Source organism: Gekko japonicus, unplaced genomic scaffold (assembly GCF_001447785.1).
Source record: "Gekko japonicus isolate JY-2015 unplaced genomic scaffold, Gekko_japonicus_V1.1 scaffold524, whole genome shotgun sequence".
Classification (NCBI taxonomy): Eukaryota; Metazoa; Chordata; class Lepidosauria; order Squamata; family Gekkonidae; genus Gekko; species Gekko japonicus.
The window spans coordinates 313,141-335,519 of NW_015170906.1; the positions used below are offsets into that span (position 1 = coordinate 313,141).

At 45.8% G+C, this 22,379-nt stretch overlaps 1 protein-coding gene across 1 annotated transcript; it reads left to right on the forward strand.

Moving 5' to 3' along the window:
• Positions 1-1,795: 1,795 nt before the first annotated feature.
• On the forward strand, positions 1,796-21,698 carry STX12 (syntaxin 12). Its single transcript, XM_015418635.1, has 9 exons — positions 1,796-2,000; positions 11,313-11,382; positions 12,366-12,465; positions 15,768-15,905; positions 16,488-16,531; positions 17,477-17,579; positions 18,058-18,130; positions 18,959-19,041; positions 20,252-21,698. Exons 1-9 carry the CDS (start codon positions 1,886-1,888, stop codon positions 20,342-20,344), a joined length of 819 nt encoding a protein of 272 aa, XP_015274121.1. The 5' UTR covers positions 1,796-1,885; the 3' UTR covers positions 20,345-21,698.
• The last annotated feature ends 681 nt before the right edge of the window (positions 21,699-22,379 follow it).

Sequence of the window (22,379 nt, forward strand, 5' to 3'; positions counted from 1 at the left end):
CTTCACAGCCACTAATCTAGTCTTAGGATACATACCAACTCCATGGGTGCTCTCCAAATACCACGTTTTGGATCCAAAAGGCAGCTTTAGTTGCTAAGTGAATAATTTTACAGTACTGGAAATCTCAAGTATCTTCCTCTATAGATCTCTGGGTCAATGATATGTTAGACCTTTGTACAAACAAGAGGTGAGAAGCTCCCGGAACCTTCACCTCCATTTGGCATGAATTCTTGTACCTATTTGAGCAATGATATCTCCTCACCTTTATTCCCTGTTTAATTGAATCCATAATGTTGCACCTTACTTTCCTAACTGACACTCCTGCCCTACATATTCTCTCTCTCTCTCTCTCTCTCTCTGCTAATAGAACACATATGGGGAGGGGGGTGGGCTATATGGGGCCTGCTTACCCTGCTAACTTTTTGTGTGTGAAAACAATAAAAGTCTTAATTAAAAAAACAACCATCTCTGGTTTCACTGCTCTTAACACTGCTACATGTGCTTTTAACAGTGAATAGTCTATAAACTGTCAGCAAGTGAGAACTCATGGTTTGAAATATTTCTGGTTATCGTATGCCTCTTTTTGATCAATAAATGTCTTCTTTTTTAGAAAATACATTTGGATATAATTAGGGTTGTCAGCTCTGCATTGGGAAATGCCTGGAGATTCTGGGGGTGGAAACTGAGGAGTGTGGGGGGGTTGGGAAGGGGAGGGACTACAGTGCCCCAGAGTGCACCTTTCAAAGTGGGCATGTTCTCCAGGTGAACTGATTTGGCAACCCTAGGTATAATGCACACATCTACCCTCTGATTGTAGGAACAGCATCAAGCACAGACATTTTCTAAATAAAATAAAAATGTTATGCACGTGACAGAAAATCCAATATGAACCATTGCCCCCAGCCCTACTTTGTTATATCCCACATTTTCAAATTATCCAACATAATCTGAGATCCAGTGTGGTGTAGTGGTCAGTGTTGGACTAGCGTCTGGGAGACCCAGGTTTGAATCCTCACTCCACAACAGAATCCCTCTTGAGAATTCTGGCACCTCTTTAAAACAACAACAACACCATTAAAATTGTGATTCCTCAAAGCACCATAACAAGACTCTTGAGTGCCATTTCTTCAGCACCCTAAAGCGCTTGCCAATCTTTGCCAGCCTAGTTTACCTCACAGGGTTGTTGTAAAGATAAAATGGAGGAGGGGAGAGGGATGAACACAGCCCTGAGTTCCTTGGAGGATGGGATACAGATGTGTACTGAACAAACAACTAAATAAGACGACTGGCGCTTCTACCACTTGGCTTTCACCACTTGACGGGACCTTGGAACAGCACCCTATCTGAATTAGGCCCGGCTAGGGTTGCCAGCTCTGGGTTGGGAAACACCTGGAGAATTTGGGGGTGGAGCCTGGGGTAGGAGGGGATTGGGGAGGGGAGGGACCTCAGCAGGGCACAAGGCCATAGAGTCTACCCACCATAGCAGCCATTTTCTCCAGGAGAAATGATCTGTATTGCCTGGGGATCAATTATAATTCCGGGGGATCTCCAGGCCCCACCTGGAGGCTGGCAACCCTAGGCCCGGCCATTCGCAGAACGGCCTCCTGTCGCCATGACAACCACCCTCATTTCCATCCCCTGGGGGGGGGCGTGCTTGCTCATGCGCTTCTCAACCGTACTCAGCGGGCGTCTACAGCAAGGACAAGAAGCGGATCTGTCATCTCGGGGTCCTTGCACGCATGCGCAGCCAAGGGACGGCTGAAGCAGGGCTCGTCAGAACTGCGCATGCGTGGTGATTAAGGCGGCGGCATCATTATCATCACCGGCCCGGCCCGACTGTGCTGATTTATTTCTCGCTTTCCGGGATCCGCTTTTTAAAAAAAAGATGTCGTACGGTCCGCTAGAGACTTACCGGCCCGGTGGGGTGCCGGCCCCGCCTCGGGACTTCAGCAGCATTATCCAGACCTGCAGCGCCAACGTACAGCGCCTGACACAATGCAGTGAGTGTCTTGACAGCTCCTCCCTGCCCCCACACCCGCCGCGCCTGTTACTTCCTCATCCCTTCTTGGATCCTCCTGACCCCCAACATTCCCATTGTACCCTCGAGGGGCTGAGGACCATTGTGCATTTTCGCCCCTTGGTACGCATCCTACCCTCTCCCCCAACTGATAATGATTCCTGATTATTAATAGTTTTGGTGCCAATTCACACGTTCTGCATTGTCCCCATGGAATACACTTCCGTGTAAGGAGAAGGTGTGAACGGGTGTGTATCCTAAAAAAGGGGATAATCGCATATAATCTCTCTTCTGCAGATACCTGTGTTTATTCTATATGCATGTGTTTTGTTGGTTCTTCATGTTGTGTATGGGACTACAACCCTGCTCCCTCGTGTGTGCCCACTTCATGTTTCATTGTTGTGTAATCCTTGCCACTCTGGTGGGACTTACTTCCAAGTAAGGACACATCAGATTGTGGCCTGGCTTCATTTGCAACTTGCTTTCTGGCTCAGGGAGCTGCCAGAGTGGTTAGCGCTTTAAAAGCTCACAGCTAAAACAGTAAAATATGGACTGTGAGATATCTGAGGCAATGCAGTTTGTAAAAATAACAGCGGCAACTAATGCTATTTATAAAAGCAGAGGAGTTCATGTGTTGTAGCAAAAACTAAATGGGTGTCTAGTGGTTCCTTAGAGACTAATAAACCATTATTCCAGTGTATCACTTTTGTCCGCAAAAATGTATGGTGGAACATCACTGTTAGTCTTAGAGGTACCACAAATCCTAAAAAATAGCAAGATGAACTGCTTGCTTTGTAAAATTTAAAATACGCATGTAAGGCAATCCTGGCAAGGTGCTTTCAAGGCAAGTGAGAAGCAGAGGTAGTTGGCCGTTGCCTTCCTCTGCAGAGTCTTTTTGGTGGTCTCCCATCCACTGACCCGGCTTAGCGTCTGAGAGCTGCTGAGATTGGGCTGTACCATGCCATCCTCCCTCCTAAAATTTAAAATAGATGTAGCCAATTGAAACTTGTGGGATAAGGAACTCGATTTTTTGGGGGGGGGGGGGTTACTACACAGCAGGCTCTGCTTCTACCAGTGTTGAGACTTGTAGCATATAGTTTTTGTGACATGATAGAGGTTTACAAAATAACGCATGGGATAGAGAAGGCAGAGAAAGAAGTCCTTTTCTCCCTTTGACACAATACAAGAACTCGTGGGCACTCCCTTTGACACAATACAAGAACTCGTGGGCACTCCCTTTGACACAATACAAGAACTCGTGGGCACTCCCTTTGACACAATACAAGAACTCGTGGTCACTCCCTTTCTCACAATTCAACAACTTGTGGACACTCAATGAAATTGATGAGCAGATAAAAGGATGTACTTCTTCACCCAAAGAGTAATTAACATGTGGAATTCACTCCTGCAGGAAGTGGGGGTGGTTGTAAGCATAGACAGCTTCAAGAGGGGATTGGATAATCATATGGAGCAGAGGTCCATGGATAGCTATTAGCCACTACGTGCACATGGAACATTCTGTCTGGGGCAGTGATGCTCTGTATTCTTGGTGCTTGGGGGGGCATCAGTGGGAGGGTTCTGGCCCTGCTCCTGATGGCACCTGGGTTTTGGCCACTGTGTAACACAGAGTGTTGGACTGGATGGGCCAGTGGCCTGATCCAACATGGCTTCTCTTATGTTCATAGAAGTGCTTTTCAGGGAGGAAAAGTGTCCTTTAGGATCTTGATTCAAGCACACAAGAGGCCTACTTGCCCAGACTTTTACTCCTACTTGTTTCCTTCCCCAGAAAACACTTCTGCATTTGAAAAGGTACAAAAACATCATGTAGCTTGTCCTTAAGGGTCAAGGTAAATAAGGAATTCCATCTTCCCAGTGACAAAGAATTTCCTTCCTGGTTATCTGGAGGGGATCCTTACCTGCCACAGGCAAGCATTTATTTGCAAGCCCATTTCCAAAGCTGAATGGCTGCTGAGATAGCTTTGAAAAGATGAAAGCAATGCCCAGTGAAAGCTTAAGCATCAGTGGAGGGAGTGAGGAGGACTTATTTGTTTATTTATTATATGGCAGAGTTACACACAGGAAGCATATAATAATATAAAATACATATCCAAGTTGATACAACGGGTATGCAGACCAATTGAGAAATCTCACTAAATACTAATATCTAAATTTTCAATCCACTCAGTCTCAGTTGGGGAGAGTTCAAACAGCTCTGTCACATCTCCCTGGAAAGCACGATGCTCACATTCCTGTGACAGATGGAAAATAGTTTGGCGGGCTGCACCACAATCGCATTTGGGTCCCGGTATTTAGCCCCATTTAAACAACAGGTCTGCACAACTGCCAAAGCCTGTTCGTACTCTGTTAGCCGTCTTCCATACTTTACGTGGCAAATCAAATCCTGCAGGCCTCTAGTTGGTGTTTATCAGGTTATGGATATTGGGTGGAACTTCCAGAAGCTGAATAAAACCATACAAAATAAACAAATACGAGTGTAAGTGCATGCAAACTATTTAATTTGTTCAGAATTTGGCTTTGCAGAACTGTGACTTGTCAGAATTGTGACTAAAAAAAGGCATACATGGCCTAGTCAAAGTTCTGAGCTCTTGGGAGAGATTCCATAACAAGCTAATCTTGATACCAACCGGCTATTTCTACAGTGAAACATTTACAGACCTTATCAAGGGCTGTTTATCAAGTTAAGGAAAGTACGTCTATGCTGTGCTTCCAATTTCCCGTTGCCCAGTTGCAACCTGTAACTTTCTTTCTTAGTTGACTACGGCCCCAGTCACACGGGAGGTGTTGGGCCAGAAGAGGGACGGATCAGGGACGCAGCAAACGGGCGCGATCTCACCGCAACATCTGGGAATCAGCATGCACCCGTCCCCGATCCGTCCATTTAGGCCTAAAATACGCACTAAAAATAAACCTAGTAAAAGGTAGAACCAACCTGACACGCTGCATCAAGCGTGGCCGTCGGATCGCCGGCGCACCCGTCTACAGGAGCAATCGAGGCTCCCAGCCAAACTGCGCATGTGCACAGATGCGCAGCCGGCTGCCTCGCGCTCCCGTCCGTGGCTCCCCCCCCCCCTTCCCCATCACCGGGAAGCAACTGCGCAGCGGCTCAGGGGATCTGTGTGAGCCCGCCGCCGCGTGTCTCTTTTGGTGCGGCTTTCAAAAGCCGCCATTTGCCCGCAGCAATCCCCCCCCCCCGTGTGGCAGGGGCCTACAGGTAGCAACTGAGAGTAGGACAATGTGTAGCAAAGATAATAGCTTCGTAGTTTGCCATGCTGTTTGTTGTGTATGTTGTCTTGTTTGTGCTACACTGTCTAAAGTAGGATTGCCAGCCTCCAGGTGGGGTCTGGAGATCTCCTGGAATTACAAGTGATCTCCAGATGACATAAATCACTTTCCCTAGAGAATGCGGCTGCTTTGAATGGCACACTCTATGGTGTTATACCCTGTTGACATCCCCACCCTTCCAACCCTAATCTCCAGAGCTGGCAACCCTATGAGTTGTTACATTCCTTGTTGTATGTTTTATACTGTTTTCCTTTTACGCTGTTTTTTATACTCTGTACTCTGCCTTGAGTCTCAGCAAGAAAGGTGGATTATGAGTAAATAAAAGCTTTTACAGTTGCTCTCCAGGCAATAGCCAGCTTGGTGTAAAGAGCGGTGGACTCTGGTCTGGAGAACAAGGTTTGATTTCCCACCCTTCCACATGAAGCCAGCCGGGTGATCTTGGGGCAGTCTCAGTCCTCTCAGAGCTCTCTCAGCCCCACCTACCTCACAGGGTGTCTGTTCTGTGAAGAGGAAGGGAAGGCGACTGTAAGCCGCTCCAAGACTCCTTTGGGTAGTGTAGGGCAGGATATAAAACCAACTCTTCTTCTTCACCTGAAGTCCTGCCCCTCCTCAAACCCCATCCTTCTAAGGCTCCACCCCCCAAATCTCCAGGTATTTCCCAGCCTCTATGCCCTCTTTGTTGGGAACCAGAGGAGCTGGTTGGCCACTGCGTGAGACAGGATGCTGGACTAGCTGGATCCCTGGTCTGATCCAGCAGAGCTCTTCTTATGTCCTTAAAGAATCACAAAGCTGCACTCTGTTTCTGCCCTCTTGTCCTGCCCCTAGGTAATTTAATTCCTGGGGCAAAGAAGAAACTAATGAGTAAAACCTTGTCTAGTGGACATGGTAGAAGACTAGCCCATAGCCACGGTGGGTATCTCATGGCCATGCCCTCAACTTACCATCCACGCCTTACAACTTTTCATTCAAGGAAATCATATTTATTTGCTATTTTTCCCATTTAAATCCATTCCATTTAAATCACCCTGCCCTGCCAATGTTGATTTGATTGATCAGCCTTATTTGGAATCAACAGCACCCCGCGATCTCACCAGCCCTGCCCTCCCTACCTGTTGGCTCTTTCCATATCCATGCCGGGAACTGCAAACTGCAACAAATTGCTGCTAATTATTATAACTATAAGCATAATAGCTGCTTCACCAAAAAAAAAAAAGGTGCCCCACAAACCAGAAAACCCTGTCTACAGGCCTGGTAGAAGAGCAGCTGAGAAAACCATTACCTACTGACTGGTCCTTTTCTTCAAAATCCTCAGTACAGCAATGTGAAGGCTACTTCGGTGGGGAGCGGTTCTAGCAGCAATGAAAAGTAATGCAGTCCACCACCATCCAAAGCAACTGAACAATAGTATAAGCACTATAAACTCGGGATAAATCTAACTTGAACTGCGCAGAACATGTACTTTTTCCAGGAATCGTAATAGAAGACTTTAGCGACTTGATTAATCGATATTAGCTTTTGAAATTATATACATGAAAGAGATCTGGAAACAAAGATTTAAGATGGAAACTTTGTAACAGCTATTGTATAAGCTTGATGGAATTTTCCTACATGTCTTATCCCATTCCCTATGGCCTTCTTTTCCTACAATGTCATATATAATAGGGAAAACCTAATAAAAATCGTATAATTAAAAAAAACAAAGCAGCTGAACAATATATGTTGAAGTTTTAGAGCAGCTAGAATGGGCCCCCCAACTTTTTAGAGCCTGTGGGCACCCTTGGAATTCTGACATGGCATGGTGGGCACAGCCACAAAATGGCTGCTGCTGCAGGAGGCAGAGCCCGCCACAAAATGATTGCCACAGCTTAACTTCAGTCACACAGAGAAGATCCCATGCTCTGGTGGCAGCTGCTGGCAAAGCAGCGTTTTTTAAAAACCCCTCATGGCCAATCGAATCTCCAACAGCCAAGCAGAAACCTTGCTGGGCAAAAGGGGTTGGTGGGCACCAATAGCGCCCATGGTCACCATGTTGGGGACCCCTGAGCTAGAAGAACACAATTTTCAAAATAAGCAAGCAAGGCTGAATTTCTTCATAGATGTTGGAAGACTTGTTCTCCCACCCACCCTCCTTTCGAATGCTCTCAGGAAGGGCAGCTGTTTCCTCTAAGTCTGGCAATAACAGCTCCTGCTCGCTACAGCAGATCTTTGCCAACATTGGTTGTTTTCACGGCAAGATGTTTACAGGGCCGTCGTAAGCAATGTGACACCCTTCAAAGCCTTTGAAAAACTTTAAGTCTTGTTAGGCAGATATTCCTTACAGGTCTCGCCTCTCTGTGACTACGACTGTATCCAGCAGATGCTAGACAAGAAAGGAATCCCTCTTGAGCGCCTTCTTTCGCTATTCTTCAGCACAAACGAAGTTAGCAGTTTCTAACTTAAAATGATGATCTTCCACAGAATGTAGTAACTAAGGACAGGTGAAGAAGTGAGCAGTGACTCACGACAGCTCATCCCCTGCCACAAATTTTGTTAGTCTTTAATGTGCTATTGGACTCTTGCTGATTTCTACTTCCTATACAGGGTGGTGTTACGGGAACTGGGTATTTTCCCCCCATGACTTTTCCATTTTACGCAAGCAGCATGTTAAAAACTGCCCTTAAGAAAGAAACTGTAAGGAATATTTTTTGGGAAGCGAATTCTCCAAATTGGAGAAGGCTTTGCTACTTGAATTCTAGCCCTCTTCTTTGCACACCCGCCCTGCACTGATGTAGCTAACCAAAACTGGTCCAATTTCAGCACACAGCTGGAGTCCATCGTACTTCTGAATCGTGCTGACTCGGTTATGTGGTGTATCCCCCACCTATTTTTCTTATCTGTGCCTGTATCTTATAACCGATCTCACAGAATGATTGATCTGAAAAGACCCCCCCCAAAAAAATAAATCTAATCCGTTTTGCTTTGAATGGCCTATCCATATAGATTAGCAATACTCAGAACAACAGACAAGTACACCTAGTGTGAAAGATGATGAAAAAACTTGTGAAATTGATTCAATTTATTCTGGGAGTTAAAATATCTATCTGTCTGTCACATTTCTTTATCCTGCTCTTCCTGCAGTGAGTTTGGGGTAGCATACGTGATTCTGTTCTCCTCCAGTTTTCTCCAACCTAACTTTGATGCATGTTAGGCTGAGAGAGTCCAGAATTACCAGTTAAGCTTTGTGGCAGAGGAGAATTTGAACACAGGTCTCCCGCACCGTGATCGGACACCCCAACTGTCACACCATGTTGGCTTTTGATTTTTGTTTTTTTCTGACTGTATCTTTAACTCTCTCAGATGTGTTGGGTTTTATCTGCATTTTTTAAAGGCAACCTTGTAGTCAGGGTTGCTGGCCTGTAAAACCACTTACTAGCCCATCTGACCCTACAGTTAATTCCAAGAAGAAGAAGAGATTGGATTTATACCCCACCCTTCACTACCCTAAGGAGTCTCAGAGCGGCTTACAATCTCATTTTCTTTCCCCTCTCCACAACAAACACCCTGTGAGGTAGGAGGGGCTGAGAGAGCTCTGAGAGAACTGCCCTTGAGAGAACAGCTCCGAAAGAACTTGTGACTGATGCAAGGTCACACCAGCAGCTGCATGTGGAGGAGTAGGGAATCCAACCTGGTTTTCAGAGATTAGAGTCTGCACTCCTAACCACTACCCCAAACTGGCTATTCCCTGAGCAGAAGGCCAGCTTTGGATCCAACACATTTTTGTTGGACCGGGGGGAACAAGTTTCTGTAAAGCTTCTCTCTGTGATCACCTAGAGGCAATTCGTACTCACCACAGGTGAGCAGGCCAGTGTCCTTTATGTGTCTGCTGTAAAGTGAGGTGTTGCTGCTGTGTGTCATCATCCCAACTCTCCCTGGGGATGTTTTACTACACAGCCAGGCACAGAGCTACTGCAGGCGAGATCCCAAGCTGGCAAAGGCAAGCAGCGACTGTCAGGGAGCTGCTTATGAACAACCTGCTAATCGCCCAGAGAACTTACTGTGTTCTGATAACTGTTGACAGACCAATGTACTCAAGAGCTATATAGATATCTGAATCGGAACAGTCTTCAAAGGTGGATGGTGCAGCTTCTGTCCTTTGTCCCTCTCCTTGCTTCCTTTCTGCCTTTCAAATAGTTGATTATTTGTACAGAACAAAGGAACATTATAGGCACCCTACTGGATCAGACCATTGGTCCATCTTGTCCAGCATCCTGTTCCATACCAGCAGTGTCAGTAAACTGCCATTTGTATTCTGGGTATGCTCTGTGTAACCTACCTGCTGTATGATGGCGGGGCCCACCAAACAGGGTATAGAGGGCAAGGCCTTCCCTTGGTGTTGCCTCCTAGCACTGGTTTTCCAAGATTGCCCCGAGATGTGGAGGTTTTCTGTAGTCACCGTGGCTGGTAGCCATTCATGGACCGATCATCTGTGAATATGTCAAATCTCCTTTTAAAGCCGTCTAACCAATGAAACCTGTATTAAAACCAGGCGCCAAAATGCAAGCATAAACTTTTGTGCTGTTCTGCGTTTTCTCCCCCCTCGTTGTGGATAGAAAGCACAGTGATTTCCAAAAGTAGCTCTTAAGCATAGAAACAAAATTACTGAAAAACAACTTCAATCATAGCAATAGGTTGCTGTGATGTGTGGGCTTGCTGATGAATCGCTACCAGTTCATTGAAAGATACCTTTGTGCTGCGTGGGAAAACTCCCATTGTAGAAGTATCTATAGGGCAGTAATATCCTCTGACTGCAGTGGCCTGGGAAACTGCCTCCTTGAGGAGAGTGATCCAAACACACAGTCAAATACCCAATAAACTAGATTTTAGTCTATCTCATGCATCCACATTAATAGACTCATGTCCCTTAGATGAATGGCTGATAGAGTTTGTCCACAGTGACCTTTAGTCCATTGCTTTGACTAGTGGTGGAAAAGAGGTGATTCTATACATCTGGCTGGTGCTAGAAAAACCTCTAACAAAGGGAATGGAACAAAACTAATAAAACTTTTCCCAGGCTTGCAACTACTCCAGAAGGCACCCATTACAATCCAATCAGGAAGGCTATCTAGAACACCTGACCTAAAAGCTTTCTAAAACTACAGTTCCTGGTATGCTCTATCTTAAAGGTACAGAACTAATAAGACTGTACTAATATAAACAGATACCATTCTAACTACATTATTCTGCTATGGCAGCATAGTAGTCAGGCTGAAGGAAAGACTTGGGTTCAAATCCCAACTCACCGTGACACTTATTGGGAAAATCTGGGCCAGTCATTTTCAAACTAACCTTCTCTATTCCATAAACTAGAGGAAGGGAGAAAAGGCAGGATAAAAATGCACTAACTAGGCTGGGAGGGCAGGGTAGAAATCTGACAAATAAATAAATAAATGTATCCTTGGTTGGAGCTGCGGTGGCTCAAGTGGTTAAGACGCTGAACTGCAGGCTGTGGAAGGTCTATAGTTCAGCAGTTCAAGACCCGGGTGCCGCATGATGGAGTGAGCACCCATCTCTAGTTCCAGCTCCTGCCAACCTAGCAGTTCAAAAGCAAGAAATTGCAAGTAGATAAATAGGTACCACTTCGGTGGAAAGGTAACAGCGTTCCGTGCGCCTTGATGTTTAGTCATGCCGACCACATGACCATGGAAACATCTTCGGACAGCGCTGGCTCTTCGGCTTTGAAACAGAGATGAGCACCGCAACCCTAGAGTCGGATTCGACTGGCTTTCGAGCAAGGGAACCTTTACCTTTATCCTTGGTAGCCCTTATGAGAGCAGAAAGTCAGAGTATAAATTTTGTAAAATAAAACATAGTCCGAACATCCCATTGCTACTGCTTTTGGAGCTAACATGTTCGGGTTCAGGCTATGACAGTCAGGTGTCATTTTCATGGCCAGGTTGTTGGGGGGTTTTGCTCAGAGGAAAGCAGTAACGTGTCTCCAATTCTGCCCTTGCAGCTTCTCAGATAAAGAATTTGATGAGCCAACTGGGAACTAAGCAAGACTCCAGCAAGCTTCAGGAAAACTTGTAAGTACCACCTGAGCGGTCCTTAAGGTGTATGTCATGGTAAAGTCAGACTGAGAATTTGGAATGTCGTAATCCCAATGAAAGAGGTCCATGGTTAAGGTGTGAATGGGAGAAGACAAAAGTCATGTTAGAGGAGGGTTTAGCCCTTCTCCTATATACCATTTTCCTGATTGAAATGCCTTCTCCTGAAGCTACTGTTTGCCCAATGGGCAAAATACTTGTAAGTGTCACACATGAACACACACACAAAACTGCCTTGGGTTGAATCAAACATTAGGATCAGTATTGTTTACTCAGACTGGCAGCAGCTCTCCAGGGTCTCAGGTAGAGGCCTTTCATCACCTACTGCCTGATCCTTTTTAACTGGAGATGCCAGGGATTGAACCTGGGACCTTCTGCATGCTAAGCAGAGGCTTTTCCACTGAGCCGCAGCCCCTCCCCAATACAGTATGTGCCAGTTCTCCCCCTTCCATGGAGCCAATAGCAGTTGGGGGGGACAGTGTAATATGCAGAGAAGGATTAAACCCACCAACAAAAAAATGTGGGGGGATAAAACCTGTAAAGAGCTGTCCAAGTACATACACACTTGTATCTTCTTGTCCTTCTTGGTCATTCGAAAGGATGAGATATTGATGACTTGGGCCTGCAAAACAGCACTCCTGTGGACATCATAGTACAGCACAGAAACAAGAGAAGGAAAAAATGTCATTGGCTTTTGCATCATTCCTGTTTGATTAAAGTTTCTGGCAGTAGAGCCTGGGAGCCAAAGCAGGGAGGGGCTGTGGCTCAATGGCAGAGCTTCAGCTTTGCATGGAGATAGTCCCAGGTTCAGTCCTTGGTATCTCCAGTTAAAGGGGCCAGGCAGTAGGACCTCTGCCTGAGACCCTGGAGAGCTGCTGCCAGTCTGAGTAGACATCGATGGTCTGATTGAGTATAAGGCAGCTTCTTGTGTATTCAGCAAACAATGTGTGTTTTGTTCACAGGCAACAGTTGCAGCACACTGCAAACCGGCTTGCCAAGGAGACCAATGAGTACCTGAAGGAGCTGGGCTCCCTGCCGCTCCCCTTATCTTCACTGGAACAGGTCTGCGAGTATTTTTGCTAGGATATTTTGTGTGTGTGTATATCGGAAGAAAAACTGTCCTTGTCTCAACAGCATTCATGTTGCTTGCAAACATCTGGGAAGACCATGACCGATTCCCCACAAGCAGCTGTGCCACCCTCGCTCTTCTGTTTCCCCCGCTTGCATTGGTCAATTTCACACTATTTGCTGTGCGGCCGCATTTTGACCCGCAGCTCCCTCCGATTTCCCCCACATCTTTTTGTTCCTTGTTTTTTGAGATCGAGAAGACACAGGAGAAATCGGGGGGAGCTGCGGGTCAAAATGCAGCTGCGCAGCGAATAGTGTGAAATTGACCAATGCGAGTGCGGGAAACAGAAGAGCAAGGGTGGCACAGCTGCTTGTGGGGAATCGGCCTATGAAACTCATTTAGTGGACGATGGTACAGAATATCCAGCAAAAGCAAGGTGTGAACAAGGTGCACTTAGAACTGGGAGTCCTGCTGCGTCTGTGTAAATGATCTGATGTACTGACAATGGGCAGACCTAGGCAGTTGCCCAGGGTGCCAGTCTCTCCCAGAACTGAAGGAGCACCAAGCACTCCCAAGCTATCCTGAGGCTGGGTGGAGTGGGGTGGCTTCCCCTGAGATGCCAAGGGGCAGGGCAAAGTTGCCTGCCTAGGGTGCCCCAAACCCATGGGCTGGCCCTGTAGACGGGGTGGGGGTGGGGGATTATTTTGGTTAGTTGTTTTTTGGCCATGAGTAGAATTTGACTGTCAATCACATCTTTCTCTTGCCCTTCCTCTTCCCTTGGTGCTCTGAGGGGAGGGGGTTAATTCTGCATCTGTCTCTGCTGTTGCAAGTAAGGAAACAACAATATGGCTGATGAGTCTTTCAGTGCTTGTTTGGACACGAAACAAGGAAAAGGAAAATCTCCCTTCCAAGCTCCAAAGGCAACCCTTATCCAAGCCACCTGTCTCCCAGCACTCAGCATAATCTCTGCTGTGCCCCTGAATGCAGGCTGGTATCTGCCCACGGTGGGTATGCCTCTAGCTTGGCAGTTGGAGCAAGCTCTGTCATTCTCCCAGATGAAAGTGCACGATGCAACAACCTCGTTGAAACTAAGCAGGTCTGGAACCAGTCAGGGCTTGGAGGGGAGACCTCCTACGTGTGCTGTCTTGAGGTCCATCACAGAAGAAAGAAAGGAGGAATATATATAAAATAATGAATACTGTGGAGGGGGTTGAAATCCTAGAAGCAGGCACAACAGTTGAAGTATCTTGGGCTGCCCAGCTGACACACATGCAGTCTGTGGCAGAGTTTTTAAGACCAAGAATTACTTGATCGGGTACCAAATGGTAAGACTTGTTGGGAGATAAGATTGCAGGTATGGAAATAAATGGTCCTAAATACATTGACGCCCTGACCTGGATAGCCCAATCTCATCAGATGTCAGAAGCTAAATAGGGTTGGCCCCGGTTAGTATTTGGAAGGGAGACCACCAAGGATTAGGGTCGTGATAACAGAGGCAGGCAATGGCAAACCGCCTATCCACGTCTCTTGACTTGAAAACCCCATGGGGTTGCCATAAGTAAGCTGTGACTTGGCATTAAAAAAATGCATTGACCTGTAAGCACGGCCAAGTAGAGCCCTCTAGATGTCTCTATGCAGAATAAGTGGGAGTGCAGTTTGAGGAAGAGACCACGTCCTTTCTGCAAAAATAATTCCAAAGACATCCTGGTTCAGCTTTCTTTTGTAATATCCTACAGGGGCACACGAGGGCGCTCTGCTCTGCTTTCTGTTTCCGCACAAAACTTTAGTGCCAGTCAGCTGTGAAAAGGTACTCTTAGGCAAGTGATGGTGGAAACTGGTGTCAAGTCGCAGCTGACTTACGGCAACCCTACAGGATTTTCAAGGCAAAAGACAAATAGAGGTGGTTCGCCATTGCCTGCATCTGCATAGCCACTCTGGACTTCCTTGGTGGCTTCCCATCCAAGTACTAGCCGGGGCCATCCTTGTTTAGCTTCCAAGATCTGATGAGGGAGGGCTAACTTGGGCCATCTGAATCAGGGATCCTGGGAAAGCTCTGTAGCTCATTTGTAAGCACAACTGATCACAACTGTGATCTCTGCCCCTCTCCCACTTGCACCCCTCCCAACCTCTTTCAGACTTTCTTAATTTCCCACACTTCTGCATCAGTTAACAATGATGGGATACTTGTAGAGGTGGGGAGAAATGCCCCAAACCATTAAATTTACCTCATTAAAAAAACAAAAACCAATAGCACCATCTTGAGCCTAGAGGAAAGGTGGGCTATAGGTATTTTAAGAAATAAGTTAGTCTGTTCTGGTCTGTTTCATTTCTGTCCTTGGATTTTCCTGAACAGCAGCAGTAGAGACCCAGAAATGTGTACTGAAGATGTGGCTTATGGACCCCCCTCTCTGTCCAAGGGACCTCATGGACCTAGGCTTCTTCTTGATCTGGGGAGAAGGAGTTCTTTCCAGGTGACTGGGAAGAAGAGATGAGCATAGCATGGGAGCTCACGACAGTGACTGGTGCTGATTTGAATGTGGAGTCTTTTGTCCGTGGATTATGCTGCTGCCAGGATGGACGAGGATGGGGCGCTGTGTTTTCATTCCTGCCCTCTCACTTCCATCCCTTGCTTGTTAAGGAATGCCCTGTGCACCCATGTAATAGGTCCTCCATTTTATCTCAACCATTTGTATCGGTTTGGCCCAAGTGGGACACTAGGCAGAATGGTGGAAGAAGAGTAGTATGACAACACACTTCTTGAGAAGTGCAGACTATATTATGGTCTCTTACTATATGGGTGTGTGTGTGTAAAAAATAGTTCATTGAATGGATGGGGAAGGATTTAAACTAATGTCATCCTCTAGGATACAGATTTTTTAAAATTGTGGAGTGCTCCACAATAAACGGAGCTGCGGTGGCTCAAGTGGTTAAGACGCTGAACTGCAGGCTGTGGAAGGTCAGTAGTTCAGCAGTTTGAGACCCGAGTTGCCGCATGACAGAGTGAGCTCCCGTCTCTAGTTCCAGCTCCTGCCAACCTAGCAGTTCGAAAGCAAGAAATTGCAAGTAGATAAATAGGTACCACTTCGGTGGGAAGGTAACAGCGCTCCGTGCGCCAAGGTGTTTAGTCATGCTGGCCACATGACCACGGAAACGTCTTCGGACAGCGCTGGCTCTTCGGCTTTGAAACGGAGATGAGCACCGCAACCCTAGAGTCGGATTCGACTGGCTTTCGAGCAAGGGAACCTTTACCTTTACCTTTACCACAATAAACCACGGTCCTCATTCTGTCTTGTAGCGCCAGCAGAAACTTCAGAAGGAGCGTTTAATGAGTGACTTTTCCGCTGCCTTAAATAACTTCCAAGCGGTGCAGAGAAGAGTGTCTGAGAAAGAGAAAGAAACTGTTGCCCGGGCAAGGGCTGGTTCCCGTCTCTCTGTAAGTTCTTCAGCTAAATCTTTCCTACATTTCCTACAGTGTATTTCATGCAGAGAAAAACATACACCGTTTGCAGGATTTTTCTGCTCGTGGGCGACAGTGATCTAGATTATATCGATCCTGGGGTGGAAGAAGGGAGTGATTCTGCTTTGATATGTATCAGAGACTTGGTCTCTTTGAGGGTTTTGGGGAGTGGCTGTGACTCAGTGATAGAGCATCTGCTTGGCATGCAGAAGGTCCCAGGTTCAATCCCCAGCATCTCCAGTTAAAAAAGATTAGGCAGTAGTTGATGTGAAAAACCTCTGCCTGAGACCCTGGAGAGCCCCTGCCAGTCTGAGTAGACAATACTGACCTTCATAGACCAAGGGTGTGATTCAGTACAAGGCAACTTCATGCGTGTTTCTTGATTTAGTCCAGTTCCTACTAGCCATAACTTAGGTTTCTGTTCCTTAAAAATCTATGGGGTTCCAGAACAGTGTGCTGGGGACTGTAAGGACCTGCTTGCTACCGTATGCCTTTCAGCTGCAGTAACAATTCTTGCTTTCTCACTGTGTCTGATGATAGCCAAATTATGTTTTCCAGGCAGAGGAGAGGAACAAGGATGAGCAGCTGGTCTCATTTGACAGGTAACTTCTGCTGCTTCAAGGTGACTCTTTTCATCTGACCTCTGAAATGGAAAAGCCATCATCATGTGACTTGTCTTGGAAACATGGGTGGATAACAAAATAACGCAACAGTATTTGGTTGTGTTCACTGCTGGTTCCTGTGGCATGTGGGGTTTTGACATGTGATTCAGAACAAGATGGTCCCGCTTGGGCGTAAATGCTGTTTCTGACTTCTGGACTGTTTCAACAGTATCTTGAAATTTGTAAAACCTTTGGAGGTGGAATTCTTACCACAGGTAGAGGGTGTATGTGATGTCTTTATAGAGTGTAAGGTGCACACATGTATTGGATCGTCTTGCTGCCATCCACAATCCAGGATCGTGTCCACAGTCTTGGGAAACTGGATGCACAGATGACACAGGTGTTATAGAGACACCGAAGGAAAATCCCTTCCAATATTTTCTGGGTAGCAGGTGCAGGATGTAGAAGTCAAGGGGTGGGCATCTGGACAAGGGAACTTCCATGAAAGGAACAGGGATAAAAGACAGCCAAATATATCATTTAAATTGAGCCATGTGCAGTTTGTTGACAATCTGCTCATCTTTCTCCTCCTCATGCCAATCAGACACTTGAGGATAAATACACAGGATAAGTATATATCTATAAAAGGGGATTTTTTTTTTGAAGGGAACTCCAAAGAAGTTCTAATGAACTCCCATCTTTGACAGGTAGTTCTTTGATGTGGAGCAAAAGGGCATGTAGTTACTGGTGGCATAAGACTCTGCAATTGCAGGACCCTATGCTTGTGAAACTGGCACGCCCATGTTGAGAATTATGATCAAGTTGGATCTGAGTGATATTTTAAGTAGCACGGTCTTAGCAAAAAAAATAATCTTGCAGTCAAGCAAAAGTAGAGCTGGAGTTGGAGGAACAGACTATGTATCCTGTGTATCCCTTTTCCCAAAGCAATGAAGAGTGGAATCAGATGCAGTCTCAAGAAGAGGATGTGATAACAGAACAAGACCTTGAGCTAATTAAGGAGAGAGAAACGGCCATCAGACAATTAGAGGTGAGGACCTTAGAGCCTTAGCCGAATGCATGCTACTTGACCATATGAGAGGGGCTGTGGCTCAGTGAAAGAGCAAGTGCGTGGCATGCAGAAGGTCCCAGATTCAGTCCCCAGCATCTCAAGTTATAAAGGTCCAAGCAGTAGGTGATGTGAAAGACCTTTGCCTGAGACCCTGGAGAGCCACTGCCAGTCTGAGTAGACAATACTGACCTTCATGGACCTATGGTCTAATTCAGTAGAAGGCAGTATCCATGTGTGCCCATGCGTGACAGGTGTAGAGGGTCACCTGGGTTTTGAAGGTGAGGTCAATTTCGGCCAGTCCTGTGTGAGCCCCTCCTGTCCTCCCACAATATGTTGCATTGTGTACTGTGCCAGAGGGTCAGCATTCTGATAAGACATGTTAAGAACAGCCAATTCAAAATGCTTAAACACAGGGGACAAGTATAATAAATCTTTATCATCTTCCTCCTTTTTTCAGGCAGATATCCTGGACGTGAACCAGATATTTAAAGATTTGGCTATGATGATCCACGATCAAGGAGACATGATCGGTTAGTGAGATGCCAGTTAATGTTTGTCCCTTCAGCGGCGGCCCTTCATTTCCAGTGTTCTGGGGTGTGGACTTGGAGTGGACTCTCAACAGGATTCAAGGGGTTCACAGAAATGTTTCATACTGCATTTTGTCCCCCTTCCAACACCTTCATAAGTTGTGTGTGTCTAGGGGGGGAGTTCTGTCCATTGAGCAACGAGGAAGCCGCAGAGGATTCTTGTGTCAGCGCAAGTGGAGATGGGGCAGGCAAAAAGCCTTTTCTGTATGATTACTGCTAAGTGGTGGTTCTTTCACCACTGGGTTACAGTACCCAGAGTGGCACAGTGGTTAGAGTGCCTGACTGGCATCTGGGAGACCCACGTTCACATCTCCGACTCTGCCACAGAAATTTGCTGGGTGACCTTGGGCCAGTCACACCCTCTCGGTCTAACCTACCTTTTTTGGGAGGAAGAAACGGAGGAGGGGAGAATCATTTTGCAAGTTGTCCTGGGAGAAGCAGCAAAACCACAGGAGATTATCTAGACTCGAGTTCAGTAGCACCTGGGAGACCAAATATCTTTGTCAGATATCTGATGAAGGGAAGCTTTGACTCTTGAAATCTCATGCCCTGGAAATCTCCTCGGTCTCCAAGGTGCTACTGGACTTGTCTTGCTCTTCTACTCAGACATGAATCTTGTTCTTCTACTCCTAACCCACCTGAAACTATCAACACAGGACATTATGTGTGCAGATCTCTGAACATCCCATTGAGTCTGACCATGCAGGTTATTCTGTGGTAAGACCTCCTTGTGGTCTGGCTTTCTGAAGAGTCTGCTTTTCTCCCCTGTAGACAGCATAGAATCGAGTATAGAGAATGCAGAGGTACACGTGGAAAATGCGAATGAACAGCTACAGAGAGCTTCGTATTATCAGGTAACGTTTGCATGACCTCCCACCTGCCCAGTGAACCCCGCTGCCAAAATAACTGCACTGTCACTTGAAAAGAAGGGAGGGGAGAACAATGAAGTGGGAGCAGACATTTGCTGTTCTCTTCCAGAAAAGATGTGCTCTGTAGCTTTTGTGTGAACTGAAAGGGGGTAAGATTCCCAAGCCTTTTTTCCTATGTTGTTATGCACATGCCTTCTATAAACCTGGTTGACAGTTTGTTACAGAACTATAGGACTAATTTGTTACAGCATCCTGTAGGGTCCTGGGGGGTGTGGCTTATGAGAACTGGTGAGATGGGCTACAGTTGAGGGAAGTCAAGGGGTAGGGCTAGTGGATTCAGTAAAGATTACTCCCCCCAAATCATCTGAGCATTGCTTTACATTTCCATCACACAGAATTAGGGAATCCTCTTGAAATGGGCTGCCCTTTAGCTTTTTTATAGGGGCTCTCGCCAGAGTTCTTTGTTTGAACTATGTGTACTTTCAAGTGTATGAGAAGGCCTGAAATAGTCTTCTTGCAGGTTGGAGGTATAGTAACCCTACAATTATTGTATCCCAATTTGGTGGACGTTTGTTGGCACAAAGGTCCTGAATTAAAGATGAACAAATCCTATCAGGATGGAACAAGAAATACCTACTCATTCAGTGTCCCAATGCATCATACTTCTTATAAGAACACAAGAGGTTCCTTGTTGGATCAGACCAGTGGTCTGTCTGGTCTAGCATCTTGTTTCAAAAAGTGGCCAGCCAGTTGCTCCAGAGGGCTGACACAAAGGGCATAGAGTCTTTGATGTTGTCTGCTCCTTACACTGGTATTCAGCAGATTACTTCCTCAGACTGTGGAGGTTTCCTTTAGTCACCATGTTTAGGACCTATTTGATGGATGTCTCCTCCATAAATCTGTCTAATCCCCTTTTAAAGCCATCTTTGCTGTGTCCACTGACAATGAACTCCACAATTTAATTACTCACTGAGTAAAGAAATACTTCCTCTTGTCTGCCCTGAATCTATTGTCCATCAATTTCATTGGGTGCTCCCAAGTCTCTAATATTATGGGAGAGGGAGACAGTGTTCTCTCTTATCCATCCCATGTACAGTGCATCCTATTGTGGATGTTTTAATAACTGAACCTCTTATTCTGGTACTACCTTCTTGGCGTCAATGGCTTTTCTTGTTTGTTTTCCCCTTCTTAATAGAAAAAATCTCGTAAGAAGATCTGCATCCTGATTGTTGGCCTTGTTGTGGTTTCCCTAATCCTGGGCATTGTCATCTGGCAGGCAACAAAATGAAGTCCCTGAGTAGAATTGGATTAACTGCAGTGTTGTCGGGTATTTTCCCCCCAGCACTCAAGGGGAAAATAAGTAGACAAGCCTGTGAAACAAAGTGATCTAGATGCGAAGGAGCACAAACCAGTTTTCCTCTAGTTATTCTATATAAAAACTAACATGAAGAAAAATAGTTCTTGGACTTGGTGAACTCTGACGACAGTATTTATCAGTTTGTGTAAAACTATTTTATGTAACTGATCTTGTGGTTTTTTTTGTTTTCTGTACTATATAAACTAAATGCAGTCCCGAATGTAAAGTGTTGAAGAGTCTATGACCTTGTTTAACTGACATGTGCAGATATGATTTTTTTTAAGTCTGTGCTCCTTTTATAAGTGATTTGCATATGCACTACTTCCAACAAGGACAAACTTTCACTTACCCAGCAATTTTAAGTCTCTGACTGATTAATTAGACACAATACGGACAGCCACTTCAGGTAGGCACATACAGGCGAGTTTCTTTCAAAGGGTAGCTCCTCCACCCCATTGCTGGTCGCTTTTGAAACTTCACCATGTTTCAGAAGCAGCTTTTTATGCAGAATTGTGAGCTGGTAGTTTGGGGGGGGGGGGGAGACCAACTTCACGACACTCAAAATTAAGCGTACCATTGTTTGTGTAGGGCTCGGCTTTTAAATTGCCAAGGGAAAAGGCAACCCTCTTTCTCTTAAATGCTACAGTAGAAAACATTGAGGCCACCTGGGTTTGAGACCAAGAATATATCTGGTAACTGGTTTTCTCCCCCTGTGCTATGTTTGTGGTGACACTGAATCATTTTAGCAGTGTGTTCCAATGTCTTGTTTCCTAGTGAAATTGTCATTGGTGATGGACTGTAGAGCCACTTGAGTCTGTTCTCAGTGTATGCGTCTAGCCACATGCATTAGAGATATTTCATGAATGTGACTTCAGATTATCTTGGAACAAATACTACTGTGGGTAGGAAACAAAGCACTAAGCCTATAATGGCTTCAACAGATAACATAGTAAGGGGGGGTATGCATTTTGTGGTTAGCTACCAAATTTCAGTCTTTGAAACAGAAAGCTGCTTTCTCGCAGGGCTGTGAGAGTCTGACTGAACTGATGTACTGGTGGAATTGTTAAATAGAGCACTTTCAGTCCAGTCCTACTCCTCAAAGTAACTGGCAAAAAAGAGATGTACAAGTTGCTGGTCCTATATTCAAGAACCTGCAACTTCCTTCTACTGACACACTCATTTATATTTGTTCCTGTTTTCCCTTATGTAAATTACTAAACTGTGAAAGTGAAAGTCTGTGTGGGAGAACGATGCCCTCAGTTGCACATCTTTCTTTGCACTACGACTACCATCATTCCTTCTATTTAACTTATCAATAAACATTTTTAAAAGTACGTGACAAGCTGTCGTCTTCTTTTGCTTGTTCAAATTTAGCTAGGGGACAGGAGAAGGGAAAATTAAATGCTTTTATGTAGCGTCATAAGTGTTACAGATATAGTAACTTCCATCAGGGGGTAGCTTGTAAGGTAGAAATGTGTGGCTTGGGCCACTTGCTTCAATGTCTCTTCTCTTCTGTGGATCCTTGAGCCCAGCCCCTCATTTTCTAGCAAAATTAAAGCTGAAATTAAATGGGTCAGTGGTGAAGTGGTCAGACTATGGATCTGTGAGGTCCAGCTTCAGATCCCCGCTCTGCTGTAGAAGCTTGCTGGGTGATAAGATTGCCAGGTTCCCCACACACACACACCGGCCCTTGGCAAGGAGTGGGAGTAGGGTTGCCAGCGCCAGGTTGGGAAGTTCCTGGAGATTAGAGAGTGGGGGCTGGGGAGGACAAGGGCCTCAGTGGGGTACAATGCATTGAGTCCACCCTCCAAAGCATCCATTTTCTCCAGGGGGACTGATTTCTGCATTCTGGAGATGAGCTGTAATTTGGGAGCTACCCAGGCCCCACCTGAAAGCTGGTATCCCTACTAGGTGACCTTCAGCTCACTATTTGCCTGACCGTTCTCACTATTGTGAGGGTAAAATG